The following is an 11,140-nucleotide window of genomic DNA, read 5'->3' as shown; positions in this document are numbered from 1 at the left end:
TTTTATTCAGCACCCTTAACTTAACTTCGTTAAAGAAACTCTTTGTCTTCCTTCCTATCATTGAGGGCAGTCCCAAGTATTTTTCGTGCCGAGAGACCACCTTTAGCTGGAAAATCTCGCTTATGGCTGTAATTTGATCATTCCTTGTGCCTTTACTGAAGAACATCGAAGATTTCTCGAAGTTGAAGATTTGCCCGGAAGCTTTCCCATAGCATTCAAATAAAGCCTTCAAGTGTTTACAATCTTCTACTGCTGCTCGGGTGAAGATTAAGCTGTCATCGGCAAATAATAAATGGGAGACTTTTGCATCTTTGCCGAAATGAATTCCATGAATGTGCCTTTGCTGTTCTGCCTGTACCAGGAGGTTGGAGAAAGCCTCTGCACACATTAAAAAAAGGTAAGGGGAGAGGGGACAGCCCTGTCGAAGCCCTCTTTGTGGGTGGATTAATCCTGTAGCCATTCCATTGATAACAACAGAGAAAGATGTTGTTGTGATACAATGCATAATTAACTCCACCCATTTGATTGAAAAACCTAGCTTTAACATTGTTTGTTTCAAAAAGTTCCACTCCACTCTATCGTAGGCCTTGCTAACATCTAACTTAAGGGCCACCAGCCCATGTTTTTTCCCCTTACTATGGCGGATTTTGTGTAGGCATTCATAACCGACTATGATGTTATCAGTAATTAGACGATTCGGAATAAAAGCCCCTTGAGTTGGGGATATAACCTCGTGAAGAAGTTGTTTCAGCCTATTTGCAATTGTTTTGGTGACAATCCTATAGATCACATTACATAAGCTTATTGGCCTAAAATCTGTCACTCTCTGGGGTTTAAGAATTTTCGGGATCAATACAAGATGAGTGTGATTAAGGGGAGTAATTGTACCTCTACCGTTCAAAATGTGGAGGCAAGTGGAGATAACCCCAAGCTTGACCGAGTCCCAGTGCTTTTGGAAGAAGGCTGCTGGCAGTCCATCAGGTCCGGGAGCTTTGGTTGGACACATTTGGGAAAGAGCTGTGGAGACTTCCTCCTCCGTGAAAGGCGAATCCAATTGGTTGTTCATTTCTAAGGTGACCCTTGGCTTTAATCCTGCTAGAGCAGCCTCTATTTGCTTTTCTGATGGGCTGGACGTTGTAAATAAACTTGCAAAGTACTCACAGAACTGTTTTTCGACCCCCTCTCTATCATCAACCCATACATCATGCTGGTCCATGACCCCCCATATTCGGTTCTTCCTTTTCCTAGATGAAGCTTTTGAGTGGAAATACTTCGTGTTCTTGTCTCCTTCCTTCAGCCAGTCTGCTCGGGATCTTTGCTTCCAGTACACTTCCTCATCCAGCAGCATTTTTTCAATTTGCTCCTCCGTGCTTTTGATCTCACTCACTTCTTCCCTCTGCGTGAAATTGTGCTTCATTTCTGAAAGTTTTTTCTTCAGTTGCTTCAACTTTTCTTTTTGCCCATCGAACTCATTCCGACTCCATATCCGCAGCTGGGCCAGACAGTTGTTGGATGTTTTTTTAAAGATTGTAACCGGATCCCCTTGACTCCAGCTGCCACCCTTCAACCATTCTTCTTTCACTATGTTCTTGCAAACTTCATAATGGCTCCACATGTCCTCATAAAAGACTCTTGGGCTGGAATTTTTTTTGTACCAGGCAAACTTATTCCTTTCTTGCATTTCTAGCATGACAGGGCTGTGGTCTGAGCACCAAGTATCAAGGTTGGAAACAATCAGATTATAGGGGCTTTGTTCCCAGTCTTTACTCCCGAGAAATCTATCGAGTCTTTCCTCTATCAACTGCGGGCCGAATCTTCTATTCGACCAGGTAAAAGGATAGCCCCTACACCCTAAGTCTATCAATTTGCAATCATTAACAGTCTCCCTAAATGCAGCCACCATATCCAAATTCCTATCTTTCCCCCCTAACTTTTCATTTGGATGCAAGATTTCGTTGAAGTCACCAAAACATAACCATGGCCAAGTAAACATACCTGCAAGCCTCCGCAATAAAGTCCAAGTGTGTCTTTTCTGTATAGTTTCCGGGTGGCCATAGATTCCTGAGCATCTCCAAATTTTTCCGTCCACCCCATGGATCACTGCGTCTATATGATGATTGCTGTAGGAAATAATATTGACATCCACTTCATTATTCCATAACAGAGCCAAACCACCCCCTAGGCCATTTCTCCCTACATTGAAGCAACTGTCATAGCCTAAACCTTTACTCATGTTTGTCATATGCCCCGACTTCATTTTTGTTTCACACAGAAAAATGATTTGTGGCCTATGACATTGGAGAATGTCTTTTATTGCGAGGAACGTCCGGGTATTCCCCAAACCCCGGACGTTCCAGCTTATGATCCTCATTGCTGCCGGCGGGGCTGGAAGCCAGCCTCCGCCGATATCTCTTTCAATGCTGAACCTATCTCCTCTGCCCCTTCCATGGCTGATGTGTCCCAGTTTGAAGTGAGCTTAGCTGAGGGGGAATTTCTTTCTCCTTGACTTGGCTTACACTCACCCTTGCTGCCCATCTTGTATTTTTTGCTTTGTGAACTTGTCATTTGTGAATCACAGCTGATCCGCTTCAAGTTATTTGGTATGGTTTGGGTGATTCCTTTCTTACTTGAGCTTCGGGCCTGGTGTTTCCATCTTTTCCATTTCGTTTTCGTCCTCCTTGAGTGAGACTCATCGACCACCCCTTCATCATCCGAGCTCATATGGGTTGTGCTTGTTGAAATGGGCTGGTGAATTTTGTGGCCCATTTCGAGATTTTTGTCCACCTTTTCTCCCCCCATATTTTTCTCCATATGTCTTTTTTCAATCTTATTTCCCGCACTTTTGCACACATTTTCAGACACTACCTCATTGCCTGCTGCGCCTTGCTGCTCTCTCGATTGTCGTTCTTGGGGCATTAATTGTTCCCCAGCTAGCTCTGCCACGTGTCTTAAGCTTATTTGAGGACTGGTTGCTTCATCTTGATGTTGGATTGACCCTGACCCGATTTCCCCTCTCGGGTTCAGTTGTTGCAGTTGGGGGGTGCCTGTACTTTCTGAGTTCCTGTCTTCTCTTGTCGTTTTACTTTGGTCCCTGTTACCCCTCTCTTTGCTCCTCTGAAACCTCATTCGCTCCGGTAATGGAAGTGCCCTTAACCAAGCTCCATATGCCAACTCCTCTTTAGGTTGGCCTTTATATGTGGCACACTCTCTGTATTGATGCCCGATGTATCCACAGCAAAAGCAGTAGTCTGGCAGCTTCTCATAAGTAACTCCAACCAAAATCTCTTTCCCATCTTCCTGTTGGATTCTTATGACCTTCTTCAACCTCTTCGTGATATCTATCGAAATCCGGACTCGCACATATTCCCCAAAACAGTCCCCCGTTGCATCTGTAGCTACATCTTCAACCATCCCAATCTTAGAACTAATCTCACGAATTGTGCTTATATCCATGCACATTAAAGGTACATTATGCAGCTGCACCCAAAATGAGACGTGTGAAAATGATTGTTCCGTAACATTGCCTATACCACTCGGCTCTTGGAGCACTATAAGAGCTCGGTCGAAATGCCATGGCCCCCCTTTTAGCACTCTTCGTTTATCCTCTGCTGAGGAAAACTTGAACATGAATATTTTATTTCGCAAGCTCTCTACTTTGACTACTCCCACTGGGCGCCAGGCTTGTTGTAGAGCTGTTCTAATCCCCTCGTGACTGACTCCTCTCGTTGTGAGGATTTTTCCAACTAGGCACCCTGCTGCGATCTGAGCCCCTTTTTCCTTCATACTGCCCCCGAAAATGACTCTATCTTCCTCCTCCTCTTCGAGTGTTATTGCACTGCATTTCTTTATTAACTCCTCTGTTTCCATATTGTTAAGGACAAGCTCTTTTTGCCTTAAATACCACGCGAGATCCTCACCTACCTCGACCTTCTTCTACGATTCTGTTTACAGTCTTCTTTAAAGCCTCTCTCTTTTACGGTTCAAACCTTTTGGCCCCACGAGGACTAAGGGCTGTAAGCCAACCAGCACACGAGACGAAACCAGAATGATAAAAGAAAGAAAAACAAAAACCCACGCTCAATCTAGTGAGCACCCATCCGGATCCTGTAGATCCAGTTTAGCTTCCATTCAGTGTTCTCTCATCCAGAGAAAACACCCCTGAAGGAAGAGCTTCCATGGCATTTGAACGTTGCAATAAGTTAAAAGGAATTAATTGAATAATGTTGCCCGACTTGTTTGTTTGTTAGTTTTTATGAAAAAGGAATTTTATTTGAATTCTCATTAAGCTTCTCGGCTCCCTAACACCTTGTTATCGCTTTGGCACCCATGTAAAATGCACTTTTCATAAACAATCATTAACACAATGAGTCAATGACAATAACTTTAAAGAGCTGCATCACTTGCCCAATCATTCACAGTCACAGCTTATACATATAGAAATCCAAATTGCATATTCAACAGCTTTTAGAAGGTACCAAACCTCGGCCAGTACTTCATACTCCTTGTCTTTAAAATAATCTCTCATTTTAATTAATTTAGGGTAAAAATTCGTTTAGTCTCTATATTTTGAGGTTAGTACCTATTTAGTTTTTATATTTTTAAAAATATTTCAAAACATCTTTGCCGTTAAACTATTAACACCCCTACCATTACTTTGTGTTTCTTTTAATTTGTTTTTATAATATTACCTTTTTATAATTTTTTTTGAATATTAATAAAAATAAAATTACCAATTTAACCCCAAAAATAAAATAAAAACAAAGACAATATATATTAATTTTTGTGGAAGCTATGTCCAAAAAAAATAAAATTTTGTAAAAAAAATTTAATTACTAATTTTTTGGACATTAATAAAAAATTAATATATTAACTCCTCGTGGAGTGTTAAAAAAATTAATATAATTTTTTGTTTTTATTTTACTTTTTAGGGTTAAATTGATAATTTATTTTTTTTCTTTTTATTAATATCCAATAAAGAAGAAATATTATTGTACAAGGTAATATTATAAAAATAAGTTAAAATGAACAAAAAGTAACAATAGGGGTGTCAATTACTTAATGGTAATGATGTTTTGTGGTATTTTAAAAAATATAAGAATTAAATAGGTATTAACCTCAAAATATATGAACTAAACGAATTTTTACCCTTTAATTTATCTATTTATTTTCTTTTTCGATTCTCATTTGCAAATTACAATTGAACAACATTGCTAACTTTAACATGATCATCCACGTAAACTAAGTTCGAGTATTTTCTTATTTTGTGCAAATGAAACCAAGGTATCTCAAGATCTAGAACTCAATCCATACATATTTTCTTGGTTCACTCTTTAGTCAGCTCTATTATTATTATATTTTGTCTCTCGTTATCGGACTTATGTTATTGACCTGAATTATTATAATTTGAGTGAACATAATGATTTTTTCTTTCAAAAAAATAAAGTATAATCAATTCTAATGTTACCATGTGATCGGCAAAATTTAATTTTCTTTTTCATTTTTTTAGAAGCATAACATACGATAATTAAATTAATCGTGAAAATCTCTAATTCGCTATTCATGCTTCAAATAATTTGTTTCAATACAAGAGGCTACCTTGAGTACCGCACATGTCAAATTATCAACCATGAACGTTTTATTTGAGTTAATAAAAAGTTTTACTGCAAACAAGCATAATTTAAGAGAATAAAAAAAAAATACAGATTATTTACTCAATCCATAATTATCATTAAAAATAACGTCAAAAACATTCACACCATTTTTTGTGTCCCACGTGTCAATTCTACATGTTTCTTTAAAAGAAAAAGAAAAAAATGGTCTTTTTTTTTTCAATTATTATTAATCTGTTTATTTGCAAATTCAAATCGCAGACATCAGAAAATAGAGAAATAAATAAAGAAAAATAAAAGAAAAAAAAAACTCACCGCTAGCACTAAGAGATGTGTAAATAAGTGGAGTCAGCAAAAGAAACGACGAGTTTCAGCTTTTACGAATTTGTCCGTACGAAGAGGATCGCCTGAGATCTCAAAGGCAAAAGGCTGGTGTTACGATTCTTCGTCTCACCGGAGAATCAGCACCGTCAGATCCAATCTCAATTTTAGGTAACATCACTTCGCTTTCTTCATTATTTTGTTTAATTGAAGAAAATTCAATTTTTAATTATAATTTTTTAAGAAATGTAGAATTTGGATCTCTCTGTGCACCATTGAGTGGTAATTTTTTTAAGGCTCATTTTATGTGAGCTAGAAAGGATTGAATGAACACTGTGAAAATTTTGATTTATAAAATGCACTATCATAAAGGAAAATTTGAATTGCAATTGTAATTTTAATTTTTCTCTGTGTTTGAATCATGACTGGATTTAATTGCAGACTTTTGATAATTTTATTTAGTTAGGATAATATTGTTAATTTAGTTGGAGCTATTGACTGTGAAAATATCAGATTGAAGGATCATTTAAATCAAATATGAATGTTTTAGCTAAAGCATGTGACCAGTTTTATTTTACATGGTTAAATTCCATTAGACAAGTAGTGTGATTTCAATGCGATGAGCTTGACAACCCACTCAATTGTTCGATGTCTGATGATACCTATAGGACAATCTCTTTGACAACAATGCCGGGATTCTAATCATTGTATTTGCTCCCTTTCATATTTTTCCTGTCGTGGATACTTGTTTAAATGAATGCATGCATAAGCTTGATCTGTAAATCCGGATGCATAATTATACAGTGAAGTTGTTGTGGGACCTACTTTTAAAAGTGGACCAATCAGTTTACAAGTATAATGGCTATTGCTAGAACACAACCACTTCTAACATGCCTCTCCAAATCAGTAGGGAAAATATAAGTAAAAACAGGGAAAAGAAGGATGTAGATTGGCTTCAATGAATACTATTAAATTTATTGTTTGACTTTCTAAGATAAAGGAACTGAGTGACTTGCAAGCAGTTGGCACACAAACAGAGGAGATTAAGAAAGATATGGACAGCGGTAGTTGGCATTTGGAATTACCTTATGACCTATGGGTGACACTCCCTGTTTCTGGTGCACGACCATCTCCCCGATACAAGGTGATTTTTATACGTTGCAAATCAATTCAACTTCCTCAAAGGAAACCATAATTAGTAATTGTTTTGGTGCATTCTTTCTTTTCTCTCTTTGAATGCATTCCATTCATTAGTTATATTTCTTTAATCATCAATGAGGCCATATTGTTTAATTTTCACTCAATATTTATGATTCTGATGCTTAAATGCCATTTGTGTTCTTACTTTAGCATGCTGCTGCGGTGTTCGATCAGAAACTATACATTGTTGGAGGGAGTCGTAATGGTCGGTTCTTGTCTGATGTTCAGGTATTCAGCATGCCCATTTATATATTCATGCTGAAGTTCTTTGTTTTGAGTCATGTGCAATTTGCTATCGTTGCAGGTTTTTGATCTTAGAAGTTTGGCATGGTCCAATCTAAGACTCGAAACGGAACTAGATGCTGATAAGACTGAGGACAGTGGACTACTCGAAGTTCTTCCACCCATGTCAGATCACTGTATGGTATGTAGTTATGTGCTCAAAATACATGTATGCGCACTCCCAAGGGCACTTTTATTCTTTTGTCTGATTTCCATGTGTTCATTGAGCAATTCATTGAAGCTTTCCATAATAAGTTACATGTATTATTTTTGGCAGGTCAAGTGGGGAACCAAACTCTTAATCCTTGGTGGGCATTCCAAGAAATCTTCTGATAGCATGATAGGTTTGTTTCTTTTAGAGCCATCTTGGTTCTGGTCAAACGAGCATCTGGTTTCCTTTGAACCTTTAGATGTTGTTCTGTATATGGTCCATAATCAAACTCATTCTGTGTCAACCAACTTTTTGCAGTGCGTTTCATTGATCTTGAAACAAACCTCTGTGGTGTCATGGAGACCTCGGGAAAAGTTCCGGTAAGTAGCTGTTATTGATGCCTAAATTCCCCCCCCCCCCCTCTCCCCACTCTCTTATTTTCTTTCTTAAAAGCTTTTTCTTTGCCATGTATTATTGACGAGGAAGTAGGATAAGTTGTCATTGAAGAAAATTTTGATTGTATCCATGTGGAGTCTATTGCAGGTAGCCCGTGGCGGGCATTCTGTTACTTTGGTTGGTTCCAGGTTGATCATTTTTGGTGGAGAAGACAGGAGCAGGAAATTGCTGAATGATGTCCATTTTCTTGATCTGGAGACTATGACTTGGGATGCAGTTGAGGTTACGTAAGTATCTTTTGTTCTTTCATAGATGGTCTCATGAATTCTTTCAGATGCATTCTGCATCAATTTTTTGTGTTTTGATAGGCAGACGCCCCCAGCTCCAAGATATGATCACTCTGCTGCACTCCATGCAAATCGATACCTTATAGTATTTGGGGGTTGTTCTCATTCAATCTTCTTCAATGATCTTCATGTACTGGACTTGCAGACTGTAAGTATTTTATCATTGCTTTCTTTCTCTTTTTGTTATGCTTTTTGATTATGTTGAGGCCTAGTGCATGAGAATTACATCTCGATTATGTTTAAGCAAGAATTTTTAAATTTGTATGTGCAGAACGAATGGTCTCAACCAGAAATAAAGGGAGATTTAGTGACTGGTAGAGCAGGGCATGCTGGTATAACCATTGATGAGAACTGGTACATAGTTGGTGGTGGCGATAATAATAATGGTATGTAGATATTTTGTTCATCTACTATTGTCTTAACATTTCATGATGGTACCTTTTCACGTACATATGGCTTAATCTTTGCTTGCAGGATGCCAAGAAACCATTGTGCTAAATATGACTAAGCTGGCATGGTCTATCTTGACAAGTGTAAAGGGAAGGAATCCACTTGCTAGTGAGGTCAGTCTATGCCCTTCCCAAATTCTTATTTCCTTTTTAGCTGCATTTAAGCTCTCTCTTTCTCTTGCTTGTTTCTTTTCCTTGGTTAATACAAATAACCTTAAACAGTTTAAGGGCATATTGGGTGCGAGCTGTTAATATGGTACTCTTAAGTATTTTTGGATCAGTAAACCATCATGGGCTTAGATATTTCACAACTCTATCTTAGGGTCAGACTCTGAATGCAGAAACTTGTTAACATAACTTTGGTTTTGGTTCCTGCCCTCCAACAGAGGAGATGAACTAGTTTTCATTCCCATGACGTTGAAATTGTTGCATCCGGCTTTTTCACCTTCTTAAGAAATTGGGTTCATTGTGTCCATAATCTTGCAATTTTGATATTTCAAACATTTGTCTTCTTTTGAGCAGGATTCAGTTTCTGTTGCTTTCCGAGTAGTTGGCTTAATCGTTCTCGTTAGAAAGGGGAAAGTGTGACTGTTTGATCTTCTGTGGAATGTAGAAGTCAATCATAGTTCTGATTTGTCTCGACCATCTTTAAACATTGGGCATGGTTTCCTACAGACCTTGTCACTGTCAGTCTTTAGAAACCATCTCGTAAAATTTGAATATATCTTTGTGTGTTTTGACCAATGTATTGAATAATTGGATGCAGCAACTTATTTGTTCTATTATCTATTCTTAGGAATCTTATTTATTCGATTATCTATTCTTAGGAATCCTGCATATTTTGGTTTTAATTTTTTCTGCAGCATCTCTCTCCGATTGTATGACTTATGCTACAAAAAAAAATTGTTATATGTGAAGTTTTTGGTAGTGAATTTTGACATTTTGTATTGAAATTTCCAAATTCTGCACTGTTCATGATGTCTAAATTTTATATTAAAACAGGGGCTCAGTGTTTGCTCTGCAATAATTGAGGGAGAGCACCATTTGGTAGCCTTTGGTGGCTATAATGGAAAATATAATAATGAGGTATGACGATTTAATATTGCTAGCATTAAGTTTAAATGGATAGCTCATCTTCATTTTAGGATTTACTCTGGCTGGCTTATCATTTTTCTTCATTTCTGTGGTTTTCATGCATGCCCTTTTATTTCTAGGTTTTCGTGATGCGACTCAAACCAAGAGACATACCACGCCCCAAGATTTTTCAGTCACCAGCAGCGGCGGCGGCTGCAGCTTCTGTTACTGCTGCATATGCCTTAGCCAAATCTGAAAAGTTGGATATCCCCAAAACATTAAGTTCAAAATTTGCTGGAATTGGAAACGATCTTTCTGAGAAAGATGTCAGAACTGATATTGATGCTATCAAAGAGGATAAAAGAGTGTTGGAATTGTCACTTACGGAAGTCAGGACAGAGAATTCTAGGTTTAGAGAAAAGATTGATGAAGTTAACAGTACTCACAGCGAATTATCCAAGGTTTGCTTTTAATGAAACATTTTCTTCTATTTTTGGCCAAGTTTTTTGTTGATTCCTAGAAAAATGATTTCACTTGTTTCTTCGGTTTGCTTGCAGGAACTCAGTTCAGTCCAAGGTCAGCTGGTAGCTGAGAGATCAAGATGCTTTAAACTGGAGGTTTCCCTTTTTCGCCTCTTCTCTGATATCTTTAACTCTGATATCTTTAATCCACCATTTTTCAGTCCTCACTTTTATTTGTTTTGTTAGTGATTCACTAAATGTCTAAGTTAATATTTGGACTCAAATGCGTCCTGGATTTTTGGTAATTTTCACTTTTCAGGCACAAATAGCAGAGCTACAGAAGATGCTTGAATCATTGCAGACCATAGAAAATGAAGTGCAAATACTTAGGCGACAGAAGTCTGCCTTTGAGCAGGAAATGGAGCGTGCTACATCTGTCCAGACCCAAGGTTCTGGTGGTGTTTGGCGATGGATTGCTGGGGGACAGTAGAAATAGCCTTGTTGAACCTCAAATCCACACATCAAATGGTTAGCAGCCATGACTCTCTCAAGCTACAGCAAAGTTCATACAACTTTCTATGTTTTTTAGCGTATCTGGTCAAAATATGCATTTGGACTCAGCTATCAAAGTATTCACCAAATTTTGACCAAATTTAACTATACTCGGGATTCTTTGTGGAGATAAGGTTGTTTTGGATAGAAATATGATTGATTTGATCAAATCCTTTCTCTTTATTGGATGCATTGATAATTTTTTAATTTCTTTCCCCTTTCTATTCCTTGTTATGTAACAATAATCGTCCCTCCTTTTCATTTTTGCACATGATTTCTTGTTTTTGTACCATTCAAT

General features: G+C 37.7%; 2 protein-coding genes across 3 annotated transcripts; one reads left to right on the top strand and one right to left on the bottom strand.

Moving 5' to 3' along the window:
- Positions 1 to 2,367: 2,367 nt before the first annotated feature.
- LOC127901821 (uncharacterized) lies at positions 2,368 to 4,162 on the bottom strand. Its single transcript, XM_052439822.1, has one exon. The coding sequence runs from the start codon at positions 3,865 to 3,867 to the stop codon at positions 2,368 to 2,370; it is 1,500 nt and encodes a 499-aa protein (XP_052295782.1). The 5' UTR covers positions 3,868 to 4,162.
- A 1,722-nt stretch (positions 4,163 to 5,884) lies between these two features.
- On the top strand, positions 5,885 to 11,049 carry LOC102610416 (acyl-CoA-binding domain-containing protein 4). Of its 2 annotated transcripts, none has more exons than XM_015532371.3 (14): positions 5,885 to 6,101; positions 6,953 to 7,074; positions 7,281 to 7,358; positions 7,435 to 7,554; positions 7,690 to 7,756; positions 7,882 to 7,943; positions 8,107 to 8,246; positions 8,328 to 8,454; positions 8,578 to 8,692; positions 8,781 to 8,869; positions 9,758 to 9,841; positions 9,970 to 10,290; positions 10,387 to 10,446; positions 10,610 to 11,049. In XM_015532371.3, the coding sequence occupies exons 2-14, from the start codon at positions 6,985 to 6,987 to the stop codon at positions 10,778 to 10,780; spliced, it is 1,524 nt and encodes a 507-aa protein (XP_015387857.3). In that variant the 5' UTR covers positions 5,885 to 6,101; positions 6,953 to 6,984; the 3' UTR covers positions 10,781 to 11,049. The 2 variants fall into 2 exon arrangements, with proteins under 2 accessions (XP_015387857.3, XP_052295577.1); XM_052439617.1 differs by having other exon boundaries at positions 6,925 to 7,074.
- The last annotated feature ends 91 nt before the right edge of the window (positions 11,050 to 11,140 follow it).

Source organism: Citrus sinensis, chromosome 4, assembly GCF_022201045.2.
Source record: "Citrus sinensis cultivar Valencia sweet orange chromosome 4, DVS_A1.0, whole genome shotgun sequence".
Classification (NCBI taxonomy): Eukaryota; Viridiplantae; Streptophyta; class Magnoliopsida; order Sapindales; family Rutaceae; genus Citrus; species Citrus sinensis.
The sequence above is the reverse complement of the archived record's forward strand: the minus strand, read 5'-3'. Positions and strand labels throughout refer to the sequence as shown.